The 21,964-nt window shown below is 46.7% G+C and overlaps 1 protein-coding gene across 1 annotated transcript in view; it reads right to left on the reverse strand.

Annotated features, from left to right (window-relative positions):
• Nucleotides 1-4,790: 4,790 nt before the first annotated feature.
• The window catches only part of EIF4A3 (eukaryotic translation initiation factor 4A3), a 155,068-nt gene continuing 137,894 nt past the window's right edge, over nt 4,791-21,964 (reverse strand). Inside the window, exons 10-12 of the mRNA XM_069607816.1 lie at nt 15,434-15,541; nt 5,848-5,975; nt 4,791-5,015 (exon numbers count right to left, since the gene is read on the reverse strand). Of these exons, the coding sequence (XP_069463917.1) occupies nt 4,999-5,015; nt 5,848-5,975; nt 15,434-15,541 (253 nt within the window). The 3' untranslated portion in view covers nt 4,791-4,998. The remainder of the gene's footprint in view (nt 5,016-5,847; nt 5,976-15,433; nt 15,542-21,964) is intronic.

Consider the following 21,964-nt stretch of genomic DNA (forward strand, 5'->3'; position numbering starts at 1 on the left):
GCTGTCACACTTGTCAGACTTCTGGCAAGAGTTGAGCCAAGAACATGGTATCTTTAGTGCCCCTCCCAGTGGTTCTACCAGGTATCCTGCAGCCATACCTATGAGAACTGTTACTGCCCAGGCAGCGGCTAAGGCCATCCTTGGTATCTTTACCAGAGTAGGTTTTCCTAAGGAGGTCATCTCTGCGGGTGTCAAATTGTATGTCCCACTACATGCAGACCATGTGGAAAAACTGTGGAGTGACCTACAAGTTCTCACCGCAAAACAGAAACGTGATGGCTGGAAGGTTTTGAATGAATCATAACCACGGGCAAAGCTCTGGGCAACCCTCCAGACCATCGTTTTTCAGCCCGCCAAGCCATTACAGAAGGGGAAAATCCATATGCAAATCAGGCTTGGTCCTACCCCAAAAGGAGCAGTCCAGCCCGAACTGCTAGGTCACATCCCTTCTGCATGAGACCACAAGCATCCCCAGACATGTTTCAGCCTTGTTGGGCGTCATCAGTGAGGAGTAGCTTGGGTCTCTAGGCCCGGCAGACTCGGGACCCACGTCTGGGCATACCCGTCCCACTCGGGGTGACTTTAGCTAAACAAAAACGTGATGGCTGGAAGGTTTTGAATGAATCATAACCACGGGCAAAGCTCTGGGCAACCCTCCAGACCATCGTTTTTCAGCCTGCCAAGCCATTACAGAAGGGGAAAATCCATATGCAAATCAGGCTTGGTCCTACCCCAAAAGGAGCAGTCCAGCCCGAACTGCTAGGTCACATCCCTTCTGCATGAGACCACATCCCCAGACATGTTTCAGCCTTGTTGGGTGTCATCAGTGAGGAGTAGCTTGGGTCTCTAGGCCAGAGCAATGCCAGTGGTTAAGATTCAGTCTAAACCTTCCAGCCATCACCTCTTTGTTTTTGCTTTGTCACCCCGAGTGGGACGGGTATGCCCAGACGTGGGTCCCGTGCCTGCTGGGCCTAGAGACCCAAGCTACTCCTCACTGATGAGCCCCAACAAGGGCGAAACATGTTTGGGGATGCTTGTGGTCTCGTGCAGAAGGGATGTGACCTAGCAGTTCAAGCTGGACTGCCCCTTTTGGGGTGGGGCCAAGCCTGATTTGCATATGGTCTTTCCCCTTCTGTAATGGCTTGGCAGGCGAAGAACGATGGTCTGGAGGGTTGCCCCGAGCAATGCCAGTGGTTAAGATTCAGTCTAAACCTTCCAGCCATCACCTCTTTGTTTCTACAAGTTCTCACCAGCTTACCATCCCCAAACCAATGGGTTGGTGTAGAGGTTTAACAGGCCTATGAAGAGCATGAACGGGGCTTTAGAGGAACCCCTTAAAAGAAAGGTGGGACCTTATAGGCCATGCCTGCTCTTTGCTAATAGGGAAGAGCCTCAAGCAGGGGTTTGGTTCAGCCCCTTTGAACTTCTCTATGGACATCTGGTCAGAGGCCCTTTGGCTCGGATCAAGGAAGGGTTGGAGAGTGCGCCTTCCCTACAGCCAGTGAGAGTCACTGACTGTGCTAGGCCTCAGGAAGAGGATGGCACTCATGACAGAAGCTTCAGATAACCTGAAAGCAGGTCAGTTTACTCCAGAACAGCTTGTCTCGGTTATGGTACCTACAAGGCAGAGGGCATTACAGGATAAATTATTGGACCCTTCAAGATTGTGGGTAAACTTGGAGGGGTCAATTACTTGATCGACTTGGGCAATCCCAAGGAGGCCCCTAGGGTCTATCACACTGTCTGAAGGCTTGTTTCCAGACCAGAACTAGGAGCTTTGCTTCTAGCCCCTGAGCAAGATGAGGAGGAGAGTGAACCTCTTCCCGATCTCCTCAGGGGACAACCCTCAGATGAGATAATTGAAGGAGTAAAACTCTCTTCAGATTGGACTATGCAAAACGGGAGGAGTGCAAGGCTCTGTTGAATCAGTTTGCCCTACCTGACACCAGGCTTAACCCCTTGGGGCCAGCATGATATTCTCACTGTTGACAGTCTCCATGTCAAAAGTAGGGGTTACAGAATGTCAGATCATGTAAGATCCCACAAAGGAAGACGTGAAGAAGATGTTTGAGCTTATTGAGCCATCTACAAGTCCATGAGCTAGTCCAGTTGTACTAGTGCCAAAAGCAGGAACCAAAGAGTTGAGATTCTGTGTGGACTATAGAGCTCTTGGGGCAGTCACCACAACTGATGCCCATCCTTTACCCTGGACAGATGAACTGGTGGACAAACTTGGTTCAGCAAGTTTGTCAGCACATTTGGCCCAACCCCAGGCTATTGGCAAATAGCTCCAACGGTGGTCGGTCAAAATCTCGAAAAAAAAATCTCGGATGACAATAAGGTAAAAAAAAAAATCTTGAAAAAAGTCAAATTACTCTTTTTTTAATTATATATTTATTTTGGGGTCCGGGGTTAACAAAAAATGGGTAAAAAAAAGAGGGGCTGGGGTGAACCCCCCATTTCAAATAAAAAACGGCATTAAAAAAAATGACTTTTTTGCGACTTTTTTTCTTCGAGATTTTATTTTTCGATTTTATCACTATAAACCGGCTCCAACATGCCATGCCAAGGAGAAAACTGCATTTTCCACCCCAAGAGGCCTTTGTCAGTTTACTGTTATGCCTTTTGGACTAAAAATGCACCTGCTACATTTCAGAGGATGGTGAATCAAGTTCTCAATGGGTTAGAGGACGTCTGCATGGCATACTTGGTTGACATTGCCGTTTTAAGCCCAACTTGAGAAGAGCATCTTCACCACCTAAGATATGTTTTGCAGGTTCTGGAACAAACCCACCTGACCATAAAGGCTAGTAAATGTCAGAGTAAAGTGGTCAATCTTGGATATGAGGTAGAAAAAAGGCCATTGCCTAGAAAAGTACACGCTGTACAAGACTGGGCCACCCCTACTACTCAGACCCAAGTGAGAGCCTTCCTAGGTCTCACTGGGTACTACAGGAAATTCATAGAGAACTGAGACCATAGCTTCTCCCTTGAATGTGATGTTGACACCCAAATTCCCCTAGGTCAGGTGGAATAAGGAGTGCACCAAGGCTTTTGAAGGACTGAAGAAAGCCCTTTGTCAAGCCCAAGTCTTGAGAGCTCCAGACTACAATCCACCCTTCATTGTACAGACAGATGCTTCTAACACAGGTATAGGTGCAGTTTTGAGTCAACTGGATGACAAAGGCAGGTAACACCCAATCTGCTTCATCAATCAGAAACTGAAGGACCGTAAGACAAGGTGGGCAACTATTGAACGTGAATGTTTTGCCATTGTGTGGTCTCTGAAGAAGTCTAGGCCATACTTGTATGCTTCCACTTTTGTTATTCAGACAGACAACAAACCCTTGAGATGGTTAATGCAGATGAAGGGGGATAATACAACATTGTTAAGGTGGTCAATCAGCCTCCAAGCATTTGATTTCACCATAGAACACAGGTCATGGTGTAATCACCAAAATGTTGATGGTCTCTCCAGAAAGTACGACTGACTGGATTAGGAGATTCAGTCAGGAGTGGATTAAATCCTCCGGTCCCTTAGTATATGAGGGGTGTGGGGTGGGGGGGGGGCGAGCGTTAGGGAGAATTTTCATTTCTGTGCCAATTCCCTACAACCTTGGAAACCACTAGCTCTTTTGCTGGACTTTGGGAGTAATTTTAACCCTGGAGTGAGCCTTTTTTCTCACTCTAGCATGCGTTTTGACCGGATTTGGATTATGTGTTTCCTTTGTTTTTGGAGTCTGACAAACCCCATGGGCATCTACTTTGTGTATGGTGAGACGGCACCTTCAGTGCAGTGTCACAGAGAAATCCTTTAGATTTCTCATATGGTTTAAATATCTTTTCTTGTGAGAGCTACTGTTCCCAAGAATAGTAAAGTGAAATTGACTTTACTTACCTTTTCGCTTTGTAGGTCAAGCACACTACCGTATGTGGAGTGCTGGGGAGTTACTTAGTAGCCCCTTTTACTACTTACTCATGTAAAATTGTGTAGGTTACCCTCACTACTTTAAATGGCTGGTGGCAGTGGTTTAATTTTCCTACAATTGTGCTCTTCTACCGCAGGCTGAATCCTCAGCTGCAGTATAGCACCCATGGGTGACCATTTTGTCAAAATGGTCCGGGCTTCTTTTTTTGCCATTTTCTGTTTGTGAGGTCTTTCTTCGGTTTTACTATAGAGGGACTGACCACTTGATCTCTTCTCACATCAGTCGGAGTGACCCAAGGAAGAGAGGATCAATAGAGGTGCAGGAAGTAAATGAGCGATCCAAATCCAAACATAATTTTAATTATAGCCATCTACAGGAGAGACTGCTCACATGAGCGTCATACCTTCTAAAATGGTTTGCAGGGCTGGGAACGCACAATGGCACAGAATGTAATTTAATTAAAAGCCTCCAAAGAGCCTCCAACTCATACAAGTCCAAGGGAACTATTGGCACTGGAAGTCTGGACATGCGCTCGGAGTGAAATGAAGCAGAGAGTATGGTTGTGTCCCTGAAAGCGGTTAATTTGCCAATAAGTCTGCCTTGCAGAACACTCTAGTCCATTACCCTTTCTATCAACTACATCTCATCAACATGGAGGAGAGCAGACAGGATTTGAAGTCATAAAAAGATTAGAAAATAGACATACTGGACACTATTGAAAATGCTTGTGTATGCAAAAGAAGTTGGTCTCCTCTGGTTGAACCTGCTACATTTAATACAGTATATGGAGCCCTTTATCTTTAATTAACGGACCCAGAACTACAAAAATGGAACCATTTACTTTTTTGTAAAGGTCACAAATCAATTTACATAAAATGTTTTATTTACAAAATGTACTTTTTTGCTGTTATAAATCCAAGAAACAGTCGATGGAAATGTGTTGCAAGGACAGGTTTAAAAAAATGCAATTAAATAAGTGTCATGCAACACATTTTAGGCTACTCAAAAAAAGGAAAGACGATGAATGGTAAAGATTCTTTTCAATTGTTCTTCAAATAACCTTGTTCCATTAAATCAGGTCAGCAACTGCAGGGGGAAAAAAGAAATTGTTAAGAGGCTAAACAAGGAAAAGACATTTCTGTTACCAGCTCTTTCCCGATTTACAGACACATGGCCGCATGGCACTTTTGCATCCCTCTGCTTCAGAGGACTGCCCCATGGTCACAAAAACATTTGGGGAGTGAGGGCGTCCACTGGCCCCAGACAGCACGAGTCACCCAAGAATCCCCCTCGATGCAGTCTATGGTCTGGATGCAACCAAACAAAAAAATGATATGGGTACAGTTGACCATCTTAGCTTGCTCCCTAATAGTTGCAACTATCACTCATCTGGGGTTATGAGACGTAAAGACCTCTTTTGGGGCATTAACTCTTCCCCCTCTGATATTCGATGCCAATGCTTCCCCAAAGGTACATTTAAACCAAATAATATTTTGAGTCCATGCAGTCAAGACAATCGAACTACATTACATACTATCACTCTTTAAACAAAAGTCAATTACATTTGTAGTTTAATCAGCACCAATGCAATAGAACTAAGTACTAAAATACAAAGGAAGAAAAAACAAAAAGCAAGCCAAATGCCAGTAAACCCATTCTGTACGTGGCTCCAAAGATTTGAGGGCTTATGTGAAACAGTACATCAATGTAGTAAAGGTGAAGAGAAGATTAGCTATATATTCTGCCAAAGGAGGAAAGAGGATATCTCAGTTTAATAAAGCGGTTATTCCGCTTCACATTTGAAGGAGTGCTCTATGGACTCATGAAGTTAATCTGCCTCCTAGATTACTTGGTTTATCAGGATATATTGACGAAGAACATTACAATGCAGATGGATACTTCCTGCACATATACATACCATTCATTGGCATTTCATCAATCTGTGTGGAGTAGTACTGCTCAATATCTCGAAGGATACGAATATCATCATTTTTTACAAAGTTGATGGCAACACCTTTTCGGCCATATCGTCCCGATCGACCAATTCTGTTTAACGATAAGAGAACGAAACACAGGAAATTAATTTTCTGTTTGAACTTTTACAAACAGGCAAGGCTAGCAACTTGAAACATAGGGCCTCATTACACGGAAGGCGGTAAGGGTTAACGCTCACCGGTAAGGGCAACAGTGACCGTTAACCCTTACCGCCTTACTACGAGGTCCCTTTGTGGGACCCGACCTTAACGGCTGGTGTAGACCAGCCGTTAAAGTTGGGACCCGCAAAGGGACCTTGGTGCTAATTACGGTACCGCAATTTGCGGTACCGTAATTAGCTCCTTCCCCATTCCCATTATGCCCTATGGGGCAAAAATGGGAATGGAGAAAAGGGGAATTACCGCCCCGCCAACCTTGGAATGGGGTGGTAATTCCCCTTTCCTCCATGGTGGTACCGGCGGCTTTACCGCCTTCCGTGTAATGAGGCCCATAGACTTTGGAAGGAAAAAATGGAAATAAATCAGCCAACACGGCCAGTAACTGGGCAAATGCTAGAAACCTTATAGCCAAGAAAACTGAAATACTGCCTTGTTAAAAATATATAGGACTGGTTCCAAAGGCATTGTCTAAGAAAAAAAAACATCACTGAATATAAAAAAAGTATTCATCTTTTGTACGAATACTCAGCCCTATATCCCTGCACAAGGGTGGTCATGACATGCACACAAGGATGCTTAGATGTGCTCATGAGTGGCTTGTGTTCTGAAGTTAAGTGTCAGTAGGGAGAATGTTTTTAATTCTGAGCCAATTCTCAAACTATGATCAGACTATAAAGCAGGGAAACAGTGGGAAAAGGGCAGCAGGGATGGCAAGAGTTTCACTTAAGAGTTGGGGCAAACTGTGCATCTACCCTGAAACTAGTCAAAGTGGGTGAAATTACCAAAAAGCATGTGGTATGTCCAAAACTCACTAGGATAGAATGGAATGCACATGGGTTTTTTGTTAACATATAGGTACCAGGTATGATTCACCTTCACGTAAAAAACTAGATGTGTTCTGCTAACAAGTAGGTGAGAATGCAATGTGGTGGGATTGTTAGGGAGAATTCTCAGAAATGTGCTAATTCCCTTCTACCTTTGAGACCCCCAGCTCTCTTGCTGGATTTTAGTAATTAATTTCTAACCTGGAGAGAGACCTCTCCCACCCTCCCCCCACTCTCTCATGTATTCCTGTGATTTGGACTGTTTCTTTTGACTTTGGAGTCTGACAAACTCCATAGGCATCAACTTTGCATTGTGACACACAGCACCTTCAGTACAGCGACACAGGGAAGTCAGATTTCCAACAGGTTTAAATACCTGCTCTTGTTCAAACTACTGTTTCCAAGAGCAGTGAAGTGAAATTGACTTTACTTACAGTTTGTAACTTCCGAGACCTAGCACACACCATCTTAGAATAGGGTGCTGGAGGGGGTACTTAGTATCCCCTTGGTCTAGTTTCTCATGTAACATTTTTATGTTACCCTTTTTACAATTAATGGCTGGTGGCAGTGGTTTACTTTTTACTACCATTGTGTGTTTTTACCGCGGGCTGCAATTGCAGCTGCAGTAAGACACCCATGGGTGCCCATTTTGTCAAAATGGCCTGGTCTTTTTTCACCATTTCTTGTCGGGAAGGTCCTTCTTGAGATTTACTCTGCGCGCCAAACCAGGTTTGGTCTCCTTCATTGTGTCTTGGGCGTGATTCACGAGTGAAGCCCGCCTCTGGCTCCAGTATGTCTGGCAGGGGAAGGAAGTGAGGGAGGTGCCCAAAACTCCATGCTTAACCCTCTTGGTTACAGGAATGCACTCAAAAGATGATTGGCTGGCTGGCTGGCTGTCCGGCAAGGACAGCTACCCAGCTGTGTGACTGACAGCTAGGCTGGAATGAGTGGGAGAAACCTGCATAAAAGGCAAGGCTTTTTGGCTTGGAAGGCAGAGTCGACCACTGGACGAAGGAATCCGAAGAACAACTTGGAAGAGACGCCTGCAACTCCTGGACCGTTGGTTTGCCCGGTGAAGCCCTGCTGCTGTGCTGAAACCCCAAGTTCGCCTTGACAGAGAAGCTCTGTAAAGACGACTTCTCCCCTTGAGTACGACTTCTCCCCTTGAGTTGGTGGGACCAATCAACTCCAAGGTAAGCCACTTGGACATCCTTCTCTGAGCTGGTTGAATTTCCAATGCAGTTGCTGCTGGGACTGAATAGCCAGGGAGAGGAACACCAGTTTCTGTGCTTTGCTTTTAAGTTGGCCAAGAGCTCCAGGAAGATCCTCCGGACTCCCAGAAAGCAGGACTGACCAAGCCTGAGCCCTCAACAGAGTGCAGGACCCCAGAAGCAAGGAAGGTCCATCTCAATAGCCAGGAACCGCAGTGTTGCTATTTGCGGCAGTCACAAGAAGCTGAAACACTGAAGTGCCACTTGTTTGAAAGTTTGCCGGTTGCGGTCGGTGATGTCCCGTTGTGGTGCAGGAGTCCCCAGAAGTCCTCCCTCTTGTCTCCAGGACTGAGGTCCAGGAACAACGGCATCTGCAGAGCTGCACAGGAACAGCGGTCATCAGCTGCATCTTTTCTTCAACTGTAAAGTCAGAGAGAACTTGCCCTTCACTGTAGATTTGCTTGCTCTTCTACTTGACAAGTCTCCCGGCTTGTGGCCCTACATTTGATTCTTCTTTCTTCATCAAAGACTTCTAAAAACATTGTGCAAAGACGTTCTCACCTTCAAGAAGTGTTTGTTACATTGACTTTTGCCTATTGGCTTAGCCTGGTTCCCTGAAAGACTCTTCTCTCCTTCCAGGAAGGGGTTAAACTGCTCTGCATTGGGGGGTACAAAACTATTTGCCTGCTTAAAACAAGAGATCCCAAATATTTTTATTCTGCTAAAAACCTCTCTTTGCACACACTCTCTGCCTACTCCACATGTAACAGTACTATATTAATGTCCATAAGTGTCCCAGTTATTTAAGTCACCTGAGGGTGTAGGAATTGTCTTTGGGTCATCCCCAATGAGAAGTTACTGAATCTGAGAAACCAAGAGTGTGGATCTTTGAAGTGTATTTGAGTGTTGCTTTTATATTGCTCCCTTCTGAAGAAGGCCCATTTAAATAACCTTGAGTATCCGTGTTTATATGAATACTTGTCACTGTGAAACTCCCAGTAACTGCATTACTGCTCACATTGACCCCTTTTGAGATAATCCTGGTGTTCTGGAGAATCCTCAGAAATGTGCCAATTCCCTCTACCTGCATTTTGCGGATTTGATTTTAACCTGTAGAGAGTGTGACCCTTTTTTCCCCACTCGCTCATGTATTTTAATGCGATTCTGAACTCTGTTTCTTTTGGTTGTGGAGTCTGACAAACTCCATCGGCATCATCTTTTACATTGGGTCACCCAGCACCTTCAGTGCAGTGGCCCAGTGAAGTCTTTCAGATTTCCCAAAGGTTTGAATACCTTCTCTTGGATAAACTACTGTTTCCAAGGGCAGTAATGTGAAATTTACTTTACTTGCATGTGTACCTTTCTAGACCCAGCACACACCATCTTACAATAGAGTGCTGGAGGGGTTACCTAGTATCCCCTTTGTCTAGCTTCTCATGTAACATTTTTATGTTACCCTTTCCTCACTGAATGGCTGGTGGCAGTGGTTTAGTTTAAACTACCATGGTGTGCATTTACCACGGGCTGCGTTCGCAGCTGCAGTAAAGCGCCCAACTGTGCCATTTTTGTCAAAATGGCCCCGGTCTTTTTTCACCATTTCTTTGTGGAAAGGTCCTTCTTGAGATTTACTCTGCGCGCCAAGCCAGGTTTAGTCCCATTGTTCGTTTTGCCTTTGGCGGGATTCACAAGTGAAGCCCGCCTCTGGCTCCAGAGTGTCTGGTGGGGGCAGGAAGTGAGGAAGGTGCCCCAAACTCCCTGTGCTCCATATCCTAGGAGACCCAAATGCACTCTGATAATTGGCCGGCTGGCTGTCCGGCAAGAACAGCCACCCTGCTGGGTGATTGACAGCTAGGCTGGAATGAATGGAAGAAACTTGCATAAAAGGCGATGCTTTTTGGCTGGCAGGCAGAGTCGACCACTAGACTAAGGAATGCGAAGAACTTGAAGGGGACGCCTGCTGCAACTACTGGACCACTGGTTTACCCGGTGAAGCCATGCTGCTGTGCTGAAGCTCCAGGTTCGCCTTGACAGAGAAGCTCTGCAAAGAAGACTTCACCCCTTGAGTTGGTGGGACCAATCAACTCCAAAGTAAGCCACCTGGACATCCATCACTTAGCTGGTTGAAATTTCCACAGAGTGGCTGCTGGAAACCGTATATAGCCAGGGAGAGGAACACCAGTGGCCAAGAGCTCCAGGAAGATCCTCTGGACTCCCAGGAAGCAGGAATGACCGAGCCTGAGCACCCTCAACAGAGGGAGGGACCCCAGAAGCAAGGAAGGTCCATCTCAACAGTCAGGAACAACGTTGTTGCTGTAGTCGCAAGAAGCTGAAACACTGACTTGCCACTCGTATGAAAGTTTGCCGGTTGCAGTCGGTGACCGTACCATTGTGGTGCAGGGGTCTCCAAAAGTCCTCCCTCTTGTCCCCACGACTGAGGCCCAGGAACAACAGGATCTGCAGAGCTGCACAGGAACAGAGGTCATCAGCTGCATCTTTTTCTTCAAACCAAATGTACTGTAAAGTCTGAGAGAACTTACCTCTCACTGTAGATTTGCTTGCTCTTCTACTTCACAAGTCTCCCGGCTTGTGGCCCTACATTTGATTCTTCTTTCTTCATCAAAGACTTCTAAAAACATTGTGCAAAGACTTACCTTCAAGAAGTGCTTCAGTTAGATTGACTTTTGCCCATTGACATTGGCTTAGCCTGAATGACTTCGCTCATCTGTCATTGTGTTGAACCCGTCCTTGCAGGAAGGGGTTAACTTCCTCTGCATTGGGGGGAGGGAGGGGTCAAAAGTATTTGCCTGCTTACATATTTGAGATCTCTTATTTATTCTGCTGAACCTCTCTTTTTACACACTCTCTGCCTACTCTAAATGTAACGGTTCTATATGAATGTCCACAAGTATCCTAGTTATTTAGGTCACCTGAGGGTGTAGGAATTGTGTGTGTGAAATCCCCAATGGGAAGTTACTGAATTTAAGAAACCTAAGAGTGTAGATTTTTAAAGTGTATTTGAGTGTTGCTTTTATACTGTTCCTTCTGAAGAAGGCTTGTTTAAATGACTGGTAAATAAATTAATACTTGTTTCATCAAGAAACCTTGAGTACTTGTCACTGTGAATCTCCCTGTAACCACACTACTGCTCACATTGACCCCTCTTGAGATAAGCCTGGCTGCTAGGCCACACTACCAACCTGTGTAGTTCAGACTTATACCAAAGGTTGGGTCCCTATTGCCAGGAGGCTAAGGTTGTTGTAGTGCACCCTAGGGGTATTACCCCAAATCTTTACCTAACAATCTGGTTGGCCGGGACAACCTTGATGGCGTCCTTTAGAAGAAGCGTGGCGAGCTCCTCAAGGAGGATGCGCTGATGTTCCTTGGAATGGGTCTTTTGTCGTGGTGGGGGGTTCTGGGGTTGTTCGAGGAGCTCTATGCAGTATCACCCGTTACAGTGGACAGCACCCATCCATCTGTGGTGATTCCCTCACATGCGTGGGTGAAGATGGAAATGCGCCCTCCTCCTGGAGAGGCATGTGAGGGCACCAGAAGCGGACAGTCACCGCTTTTGAGGTGGAGTGCCACCTCAGGGGGAATTGCATCTACCGCGTCCGCGGTACCTGCACGCTCCTCTTGAGTAATACTGGGAGGACTGACCCAGATTGATTCCCCAGGCAGTACCTTTGCTTGGACTACAGGTGGAACCCCTCTGAGAATGTTGGCTGTGTAAGCAACGAAAATTCAAGTTTCCCCTCTAGCCAGTAGAGGGGGAGTGGAAACTGAAAATATGCAGGGTCCTTTTCATAGAAGTTGGCCATGAAGCACATCCTCCTCATGACCCTTTCTATATCCTGAGCCGACCACTGTGTCGAACTAGGGATGACCAATGGTTGGGAAGGGAGCCCTAAATCTTCATCTGTTGGAGGAAGTAACAGGTTCTTTTGGCCTAGCCTTTTGAGGTTTTTCTTTATGAGGGGTGGCCCTAGCCTTTTCAGATCTCTCCTTATGAGGGGGTTTATCCCTATGAGGAGTCTACTTTGGCCTTCTGAAGCATGTTTTTCAGACTGCTTGGGGCCTAGTAGCTGACTTGACGCAGAACGTAAAATTTCGGGTGCGGTCTGAACCCGAGCCTCGTCCGGATGATCGGCCCTCGGTGGGTGTTTTTTTGCGCAATGTATGTACCATCCTTCGATGGTCGGGACTGGTCATGCAGCGATCTCCAACGAGAGTGCCCAATGGACAGTTTCCACGGACCTTTCCCTGGACATCGTGCATTGCTGTCCTCTTGACCCGTGTGTCGAGTCTCTGCCTCGGGTTGTGTGCTTAGTGGTGGATGAAGTGATATCGCTTCCGCCGCCGGATGTTGCCCCCATAACAAGGCCACCGGCCTGTCTTCTGGGGACGGGGCCTGCGCTTCGGTAGCCGAAGCCACCCCATCGCCTTCACCGTCAGAAACTGAGGCGTTACTGCCATCACTGAAAGCACCTTCAACTTCCATGGCCTCGAGTTGCCCGGCGTAGTGGGCCCAGCGTTTGGTAGAGTGGTCCTTCAAAGTATTGGGCTTGAAGAGCCTACATGCTCGACAAGAACCTTTGACTTAGTCTCTCCGGAGACACAGGTTACAGACTAGGTGTTTATCGCTGCAGGGAAATTTCCCATTGCATTTGGGGCAGAATTTAAAGGGGGTCTTGTCCATAGCGAAAAGAAGTCGCAGCTAGGCGAATGTAGTGCAAGAAAAGGGGCATATACATTCTATAATGACCTCCCCCCTCTCTCCCTACTGCTTGGGCCGAAGCCTGTAGTGGCCTTCTAAGGCCGAAACTGATCCATTGCTTAAGTCTTTAGACAGCCATTTTTCCTGTCCTTCACCGGCGTCTGTACGTCGATAGTCGGTGATATAAAGGATAGAAAGAAGGAACTATTGGTAATTAGGTAAACGCAAATAGCTATCAGCCGAAAGAGGAACTCCGCTATAAGCATCCGTTTAGCATGGTGGAAAAAAACAATCTGAGGGACCTCGACGCATGAGGGTTCATGGGTACAGTGGATGTCACATTAGGGATAGTATTACTGGCACGCCCCGTCAACGTCCCTTTCCGAGTTTTGAAAACAACTGTAATACTGCGCAGCTTCCACTAGATGTCAGCCTATGCACAGTTTGGCACGCAGAGTAAATCTCAAGGAGGACCTTTCCAACAAGAAATGGCAAAAAAAGACGACCGGTGCCATTTTGATAAAATGGGCAACCATGAGTGCATTACTGCAGCTGCAATTGCAGCCCGTGGTAAAAACACACAATGGTAGTACAAAGTAAACCACTGCCACCAGCCATTAATCATAGAAAGGGTAACATACAAATGTTACATGAGAAACTAGACAAAGGGGATACTAAGTAAGCCCTCCAGCACCGCATTTTAAAATAGTGTGTGCTGGGTCTAGAAAGTTACAAAATGTAAGTAAAGTAAATTTCGCTTCACAGCTCTTGGAAACAGTAGTTTGACCAAGAGAAGGTATTTAAACCTTTAGGAAATCTGAAAGGCTTCCCTGTGCCACTGCATTGAAGGTGCTGTGTGTCACAATGTAAAAAGATGATGCCTATGGAGTTTGACAGACTAGAAAACCAATGAAATAGTTCAAATTAAACAAAATGCATGAGCGTGTGGGAAAAAGGTTTCACTCTCTCCAGGATAAAAATAAAAGTCCAAGAGTCCAGCAAAAGAGCTCGGGGTCTCCAGGGTAGAAGGGAATTAGCACATTTCTGAGAATTCTCCCTAACACTAACTCAGAGTTTACAGTTACAAAAGTTCTTACTTCCCTTGAATGTGTGTTGCACTATTCTGAAAAATATAATATACAAGGTGAAGTTACTCACCTATGATTTGGTTGCGCCTCTTCCCCAAACGTAATGCTGTTGGTTTCACTTCACTACTCTGGTTAAGATAAATATATGAGTGTCCCGAACTGGGTCTTGCTTCCCCTGACTTGCTGTTAGCAGGTCCAGAATAAGTCTGCATTAGGTTTTACCTACCTAGAATAGCGAGTCATTCATTAAGTACAACACTGGGTTTTGCTCTCTCTGGTCTGTTATGGACAGACACAAAAACAGTCTTAGGTTTATACCTGCCTTTAAATTGCTTATATCTCCTGTAAAAGGTGTAGATGTTTTACTTACCGTGAGTAGAACTTTGTTATCCTAAAATAAGTTAAGTTATTGCTTCCCTTACTGTGCAAACTGAAAAATAACTTTAATTGAATATTACACTCCAAGGTCCAACTCCCCTAGAATAACAACCTGAATCAGAGTTCCAGGTTTATACTGTTCCCAGAATCTGTGTTTCACTAGATCAGAAATGTATGTTGATATTACTATGTGATTTTCCTGCTGAGCATCACGGTACAACTGATGGGGTCTACTGCCCTCTTGTATTACTGCAAAGTGATCTGAAAGTAACTCGTGGTTTTTAGCCCCCACCACCCCAGGAATAGGTGTGACCTATACTGAAAATGTGTATGAAAAGGTTTGAATTACCTAGACTACCGTTCCCTCCCCCCATCTCCCCTCCGTCCCTCCCCTCAGGTGGTACAGCCTTCTACTTAGAGTGGAGTCTTGTACTGCCTCAGTTGAATGGTTTTACTAAGCCCTTACTTGAACTTCAGAAAAACTGAAGTAACAATCAGGAAGCTACACCGCCTGCTTTTTGCAGTTTGAATCCTGGGATGGCTAGTAGGTGGGAATGAGAGGCTCTAGTAGGTCTGTTAGATTGTGATTTATTTTATTTATAAGTATCCAGGTGCAGTGTTTGCCAGGCATTTGTGGGTTACAGCAAGAGTTTTGAATAGGATACAATATTGAATTGGGAGCCAATGAACACTTCTTTTGGCCAATGAAATGTGGTCTTTTGTGGGATATTCAATGCTGCTCTTAAAGCATTGTTTTGTATGATGTGTAGCGTTTTGATGTTGCACAGGAACATAAAAAAATCCAAAGAGGGACGCTCGAGGAGCTTCCAGCAACACTGCACAGTAGGTGCGGTGTGCTGCAATAGTAAAATACAGATGCCACAAAAAGATGAAGGACAGCAGACTTCATCAAGAGAATCCAAAAACGGGTTGGCCGAGTCACAGAAAAGTGTGAGTGAGGAAAAAGGGTTCCCACTCACTCAGGACAGTGACAAATTTAATAGTCCAGCAAACAGGCTGGAGGACTCACTAAGTGGGGAGAATTACACACAAGATGGATATTCTTTCCAGCAATAACATTACTCAGTGACAGCAACTACAGAACATTACTGCATTTTAAGTAGGGGCCTCCTTACCGGTGAATATACAATTCTCTGTTGTTGGGCAGGTCATAGTTGATGATAAGCGACACCTGAGGAACATCCAATCCCCTGGCCCAGACATCTGTAGAAATGAGTACCCGACTATGGGGAAAAAAAAAAATACAATTAAGAAACCTTCACCATTTCTAAATCACACTTATTCGATATTTAAAACTCTTGAAAAAAGCAAGTTTCTTAAATGGAGTACTTTGCTAATCAAATGCATGCAATTGTTTTCTGTACACAGTACCCTTTGGAAGATTGCTTAGAAAAAATAATATGTAACCTCACTACTATTCAGAAAACACCAAGAGCATGTTTAGCCCACACCTCCCTAACTATGCACAAACATAAATCGAAACCCAATACAGATACCTCAGTGTGCACCATGGCAGCAGCAATTGAGAAGAGTGGCTCAGACATGGAAGCTACCAACAACCTGGTGGATTCAGACACTACATAAAGAAGAACATGAATCCTCACATAACATTTTGCCACTAAAAAAAGATCGGCATCACATCAGAAAAGTTCTTACTTGTGACAAATGTTCTCCTTTGTGGATCTCCTACCTAGGATTAAATTTTCTGTTTTGCCAAATAGGATTTTATTGGTTTAAAATCATGCCAACTGTACCAGTAAAAAAAAAAAAATAAAAAAAAAGTGCCTTTCCTTGATCCAATATTCATCGCAAAAATATAATTGCAATAGGTGTTAATGTTTCCAATAAAATGTGCCATATCATTTCATTATGTATCTGAAGTTTGAGTCTGGTCTCATACCAGTCATATGATATGCCATGGCATTTGTAACGCACCTATACAAGTGTTTCAAGGCACAACGCAGCAAGGGAGGGTGGAACAGAGGGAAGACAGACAACAATCCTACTAGGCCAGGTATCATTCAGATCTCGCAAGTGGCGGTAGGGGGTTGGGGGGGGGAGGGGAGGGTGCAGGATTGGAGGGGGAGGGACAGTGCAGTATATGGGATAAATTGAATAAATAAAACAATAAGAGCAGTACGGCCAGCTGGGGGCAAGTGCAAGAATAGTGCAGACGTCAAGTGCTGGTGGCAGACTGCAGGGATACAGAAACAGTCCCCAAGTGTGGGGGTTGCCAGGGTGGCAGTCCAGGTGTGCAACTGGCAGAGGAGGGGACCTGGGCCCGAGATCAGAGGCCGGCCATGTAACCAGTGCAGTTTCAGCCAGGAGTTCCGCAGGGGAGAGGAGGAGAGAAAGCAGAAGCAAAGAGGAAGGTGTTTTAGGTGCTTCCAGAACCGGAGATGGTTCTCCTCAAGTTGCAGGGAGGTAGGGAGGCTATTCCAGAGGGAGTCCCCAGCCGAGGAAAGATCTACCACCAACTTGTTGCTTGGAGAAACGACTGACCCAGAGGGAGTTGGATGAGCAAAGAGCTCGAGAGGGAAGATATATAAGAAGAGAGTTGAAGGTATTGAGGCCCCAAAGTCCTTGTGGACAATGCAGAGGGTTTTGAGCTTAATCCTTGCAGCCACTTGGAGCCAGTGCAGAGATTTCAGTCCTGGAGAGATGTGATCCCTGGGCTTGAGGCCAAGGACAAGTCATGCAGTCCTGTTCTGGATGTGTTGCAGAGAGTAGAAGCAGGCAGATTTAGAAAGAGGCTGTTGCAATAGTCCAGCCTAGAGAGAACCAGCGCTCTGCAGACCGAGAGCTTCTGGGGGAAGGAGAGTAAAGGAAGAATACCTCCGAGAAGGTGCAGCTGGTAGTGTGACTTCTTAGCGACGTCAGATGTGAGGAGAGAGTGGGGTCGAGATGACCGAGGTTTTTAGCCTCGCAGGTGGGAGCAGGAAGAGGGCGAAGAGAGGCCGGCCAGAGAGTGACAGGAAAGGAGGGAGCGGGTGTGCCAACGAGGAGAATCTCAGTCTTACTGGAATTAAGGCAGAGATCACTGGCAGCACACCACTCCTTGATAGCAAACAGTCCGATGAGGGAAAGGAGAAGAGGTGACTGAGGGTAGCCTAAAAATGAGCCGAGTGTCATCCACATAGCACTGAAAGTTGGGGCAGAGAGTGGCAATGCGGTGGGCAAGAAGTGCCAGGTATTGGTTGAACAGCCAGGGAGAGAGGTTAGACCCATGGGGACACCACAGGTGAAGATAGAGGCATGGTTGACCGTGTCAAAGGAAGAGGGAGAGATCAAGTAAGATGAGGACACAGGGGGTGTTTGAATCAAGGTTGGAGAGCAGGTCTTCACGGATGTTCAGGAGAACAGTTTCTGTGCTTCTGGCAGCTCTGAAGCCAGACTGATGGTCATGAAGACAACCAACAGATTCAGTGTGAAGATGGAGCAGGGAGATGGCCAGCTTTTCCAGGAGTTTTCCATGGAAAGGAGTGATGGAGATTAGGCGATAGTTAGCCGGGCAGGATGGGTCGGCAGAGGGTTTCTTAATAAGAGGGTGCTTCACGTGGGATGGGAAGACTCCAGTGGCAAAGGAATGGTTGTAGAAGTCGACCAGAGCAGGAGCCAGAGAGTCAATGTGGTCTTTCATGGTTTTGGAGGAACAGGGATGAACCCGTTTTGATGACTTTCATAGATCGGACTCGTCTAGAAACCTTGTCTGGGGAGAACAGGGGAAAGGCCGAGAAGGAGGGCGGAGAGGTGGCCGATGAAGGGCCAGAGGAAGAGCCGGGAGTAGTGGGGTGAGGGGGAGAGGAAGAGAGAGGGGACAGGATGGTCTGAGTTTTAGAGATGAAATGAGAACCAGAGCCATGCAGAGGTCCTGTGAAGCGACAGGAGAGGGAGAGACTGCAGCAGGTTTGGCCAGTTCATTGCAGGTTTTAAAGATTTCGGCCGAGTCGTTAGATGCTGCAGAGACGCGTGCTTGGATGTGAGCTCTCTTGATGGTGCGGACAGGGAACCGGTATTGCCTTTGGAGCAGGCGGCAGGCCAGTTTGTCAGAGGATGTACCAGAAGCACGCCATTTCCGCTCAGCCACCCTGCACTTGCGTTTGAGGGTAACTAGGTCCGAGTCGTACCAGGAAATGCACTTGGCTTTGGCCTTCAAGTGGATCCTCATGACCGGGGCAAGAACATCCAGGATATCAGATATAGCAGAGTGGAGCATGGAAAGGGCTGTGTCAGGGTGTGAGTCAGCCAGGGAGAGAAAGTGGCGACGAAAGCCACAACTGACACACGCTTCATGGGTCGGATAACCAAGAAGGTGGGTGGCAGTGCTGGAGTTGGCTTGATCTGGGGGGGTGGGGGGTAGAGAGGGTGAGTTGGGAGGAAAACAGAAAGTGATCACTCCGGGAGAGAGGAGAGGGATAGAAAGGGGAAGGTCTGAGGAGATCAGAACATCCAGAGTACGCCCTGCACAGTGAGTCGGGCCAGAGGGGAGAATAGAGAGAGAGAGGAATATGGCCTTGTGAAGGAAATTGGACAATTAACTTCAACTGACATTTTAACCCCTTAAGTGCCACCGACAGTAGGGGCAGTAGGGTTTGGGCACCCTGGGGGCAGATAGCCACACTAATGTGGTCATCTGCACCAAGCGAAGTTGGGTAAACAAAAAAAAAATATACAAAATCATAGGCTGCTTTTTAGGGGGGGCTGAGGGGCACCCTAAATTGGCAGCGAATGATGTACTGCAACGGGGGGTGGCCCTCAGCCCCCCCCCCCACCCCAAATGGAGGGCCCCACCTCATGCAACCCTTCCTGGCAGCAGGTAGGGGGGGGGCCCACCTCTTGCATCCCTCCCTGGGGTCAGATGCCCCTTCCTAGGAGCAGATATCAGCCCCCAGGGAGGGTTGCATGAGGTGGGGCGATGTGCGCAAATCATACCTCTGCAGATTCCCACGGGTGTCCTCTTTTCGAAAATGCATGGGGTTCCCCGTTTTCCTCGGTGGCTTGGACACCCGAGGCCCATATCTGTACGTTGTGCCGGTCGGCAGAATGTCTGAGATTTCGCTCTGAAAACAGACTTGGGGTTACTTGTGTTTTAGGCTTTCCCCTTGGCGGCCAGGTAGGTGCACCCACACATGTGGGGTACCGTTTTCATCGGGACACCTGTGGGAACGCGGGACGGTAGGCCATGTGTTGTGTGGTTTTCATAACGTTTTGACCCATTTGCTGATGCCCTTTGTCTCACAACCCTTTCTTTTCCCAAATGTGACCTACATTTAGTCGCTGGTTTAGCCACCATACACTTTTGTAACCTGCACAAGTCACCTACCCTTGAAAAGGTCTGCCTGTGCTCTTTCAAAAAATGTATGGCTGCCGTTCCTCACCACATTGGTTTTCCCAATTTACACATGCTAAGTGCGTCTGGTCAGGCCGTGAGCGTAAAACTCCTGTGTACCATGGCTCAGTGTTTGGCTTGTGGTACTGCGTGTTTTGTAAAAACACTACAAAAATGGTATGCTCTCCTAACTGCAAGAGTCGGGGGAATGTAGCGGAGCATTGCTTTTCTCAAAATTCATAGAAGCCATTGCCGTACCAAGCCAACCATGTCCAACACATACCTTTTTTTCCAGTCATTTTCCCGCTTTTCCCCCATTCGATAGCAGTTTCCCCTACCTAGTTGTTGCCTGACCTATGCAAATCACCCCTTCCTAAACTTGGAATTTTGTCTACTTTTCAGAAATATATGCCTTTCTGTCCTCCAATTTGGCTTTCCTGCCCTTTTCTTCCATTCCGTCCATGCATGTCCAATTGGCAAAAATGGCAAAAATCGCCTACCTCTCACAAAACGGTTGATAACCCCATCAAAATATTTTTTTTCCATTTCCACTCAACCTGTTCCTGAAAGCCAACACATTGGGGAACTCAGCACAGCAAACCATTTGTTCCTAGCTCTTACAAGGAAAAAACCACAGGCTTCTTTGTACATCATTTTATTGGCATTTTTTGAAAAAACAACATTTTTGCACTTTTTCCTTATTTTCTCTCACCCCCCTACAGCAACCTGGGATTCCTGGGTGGCGTTACGACCGCCTACATGTGGGAAAAAAAGGAGCCAAATTTGGCCGAGATATCTCATGTAACAAAAAAGTTACAAGCCATTGAATGGCCACATACCAAAATCACCAAAAAAAGGCTCTGGCACTGGGGAGAAATACCCATGGCACTTAAAGGGTTAATAAATGAATCTCAGATCAATTTGCGTTGGTTCGACAACTTTACCCACCCCCTGCATTCCTGGCACTCGCTGTTCGACAAACTTTAGTTTGCCCGTTCTCAGTGTTAGAGCAGAAAGACCATTTGAGCTCTGAATGGCCTCACTTCATTTTTCCTTAAGCATACATTTGAGAAATGTTATCCACTCTACCAAACTTTTCACAAAGTTAGTGTAAAGCTGAGGACCGATTTGGATCATTGCTACTTAGCTTTCTTGGAGATTTAACTATTTTCTCCAATGCGACTTAATCCCAAATCTCACTTTTTTCAAATGTGTGCATTCCTCAAAAGTGCACACTTGAACTGCAGATAAAGGCACCCATGGGTGGGGGCACCCCTAAGTCCCCCCCATTTCACTGAGGAAGTTTCCTCACCAAACTAGATGAATCAATGGGCAGGTGGCAGATGGGTTCTTTAAACCCACTGTGTAAAATGGCTGCCTAGCAGCTAGGCAGACTCAGTGGACTCAGCCTGAACAAACTCCTGGTCGTGGCCCTAGGAGACCTTTGTGCCGGACCCGGCACCAGGCAGTCTTTGCTGGATTTCTGACACCAAGGTGTGAAGGGTAGTGAGGATGTCCAGCGACATGTCCATGGGTGCTCGCTGGGGAGCAAAACGACAAAGGGCCAGGACTGAAACTCCTGGGAGGAGCAAAAGGCTGATCAGGTTCTTGGTGTGCCAATCCCTCATGGGATATGGGCCCTTGGCTCCCTTCATGGTCCGAGTAGAAGCCCTCAAGCAGATGCTCGTCCTCAGAGCTACTATAAATCTAAGGAGACCTACTGAGGAACCCCACAAGAACTGTGGGAGAACAAGCTCACAGGTCTCAGAAGGAAGTCTGTCAGAAGCAGCAAGTGCCTCAACCTACCCAAATCCTCTGGGAATGTGGCAACAATGCAAACCTGCAAAGTTGGTGTCGCCGCTGAAGACGTGACCGGAGTAGCAGCAGGCAGAGGCCTAGGAGGTAGAGCCACCCTTGGCGGTTTAGTCGTGACCATAGAAACGGAAGTCATCGCCGGGCCTCTCGAAGTAATTGTGGTGGTGGTCATCAAGGTAGAAGTCTTGGAAGACAAAGACGTCAATGACGGGGTAGTGGTCCTGGTAGTCGTCGACGGAGTCTTTGCAGCAGCTGAGGTAAGTAGTTGACTGGTCTCCAGTAGGCTAGTCCCTCGAAGACTTGTCCTTGGAAAAGGACTGGTGTTTGGAGAAGGGGGTCAGACTTCCTCGCAGAAGGCACCCCACAAACCAGCAGGCTCACCGTAGACTGAGGTGGGGAGTGGGTCCTTCCTGAACCAGATCCCACAGCAGCAGCGACCTTGATGGGATCAGCTCAGTGGTGCTTTGCCTTCTTTTGGATGCCCTGGGAAGGGGCATCCTCA

Source organism: Ambystoma mexicanum, chromosome 4q, assembly GCF_040938575.1.
Source record: "Ambystoma mexicanum isolate Mex_15411 chromosome 4q, UKY_AmexF1_1, whole genome shotgun sequence".
Lineage (NCBI taxonomy): Eukaryota > Metazoa > Chordata > Amphibia > Caudata > Ambystomatidae > Ambystoma > Ambystoma mexicanum.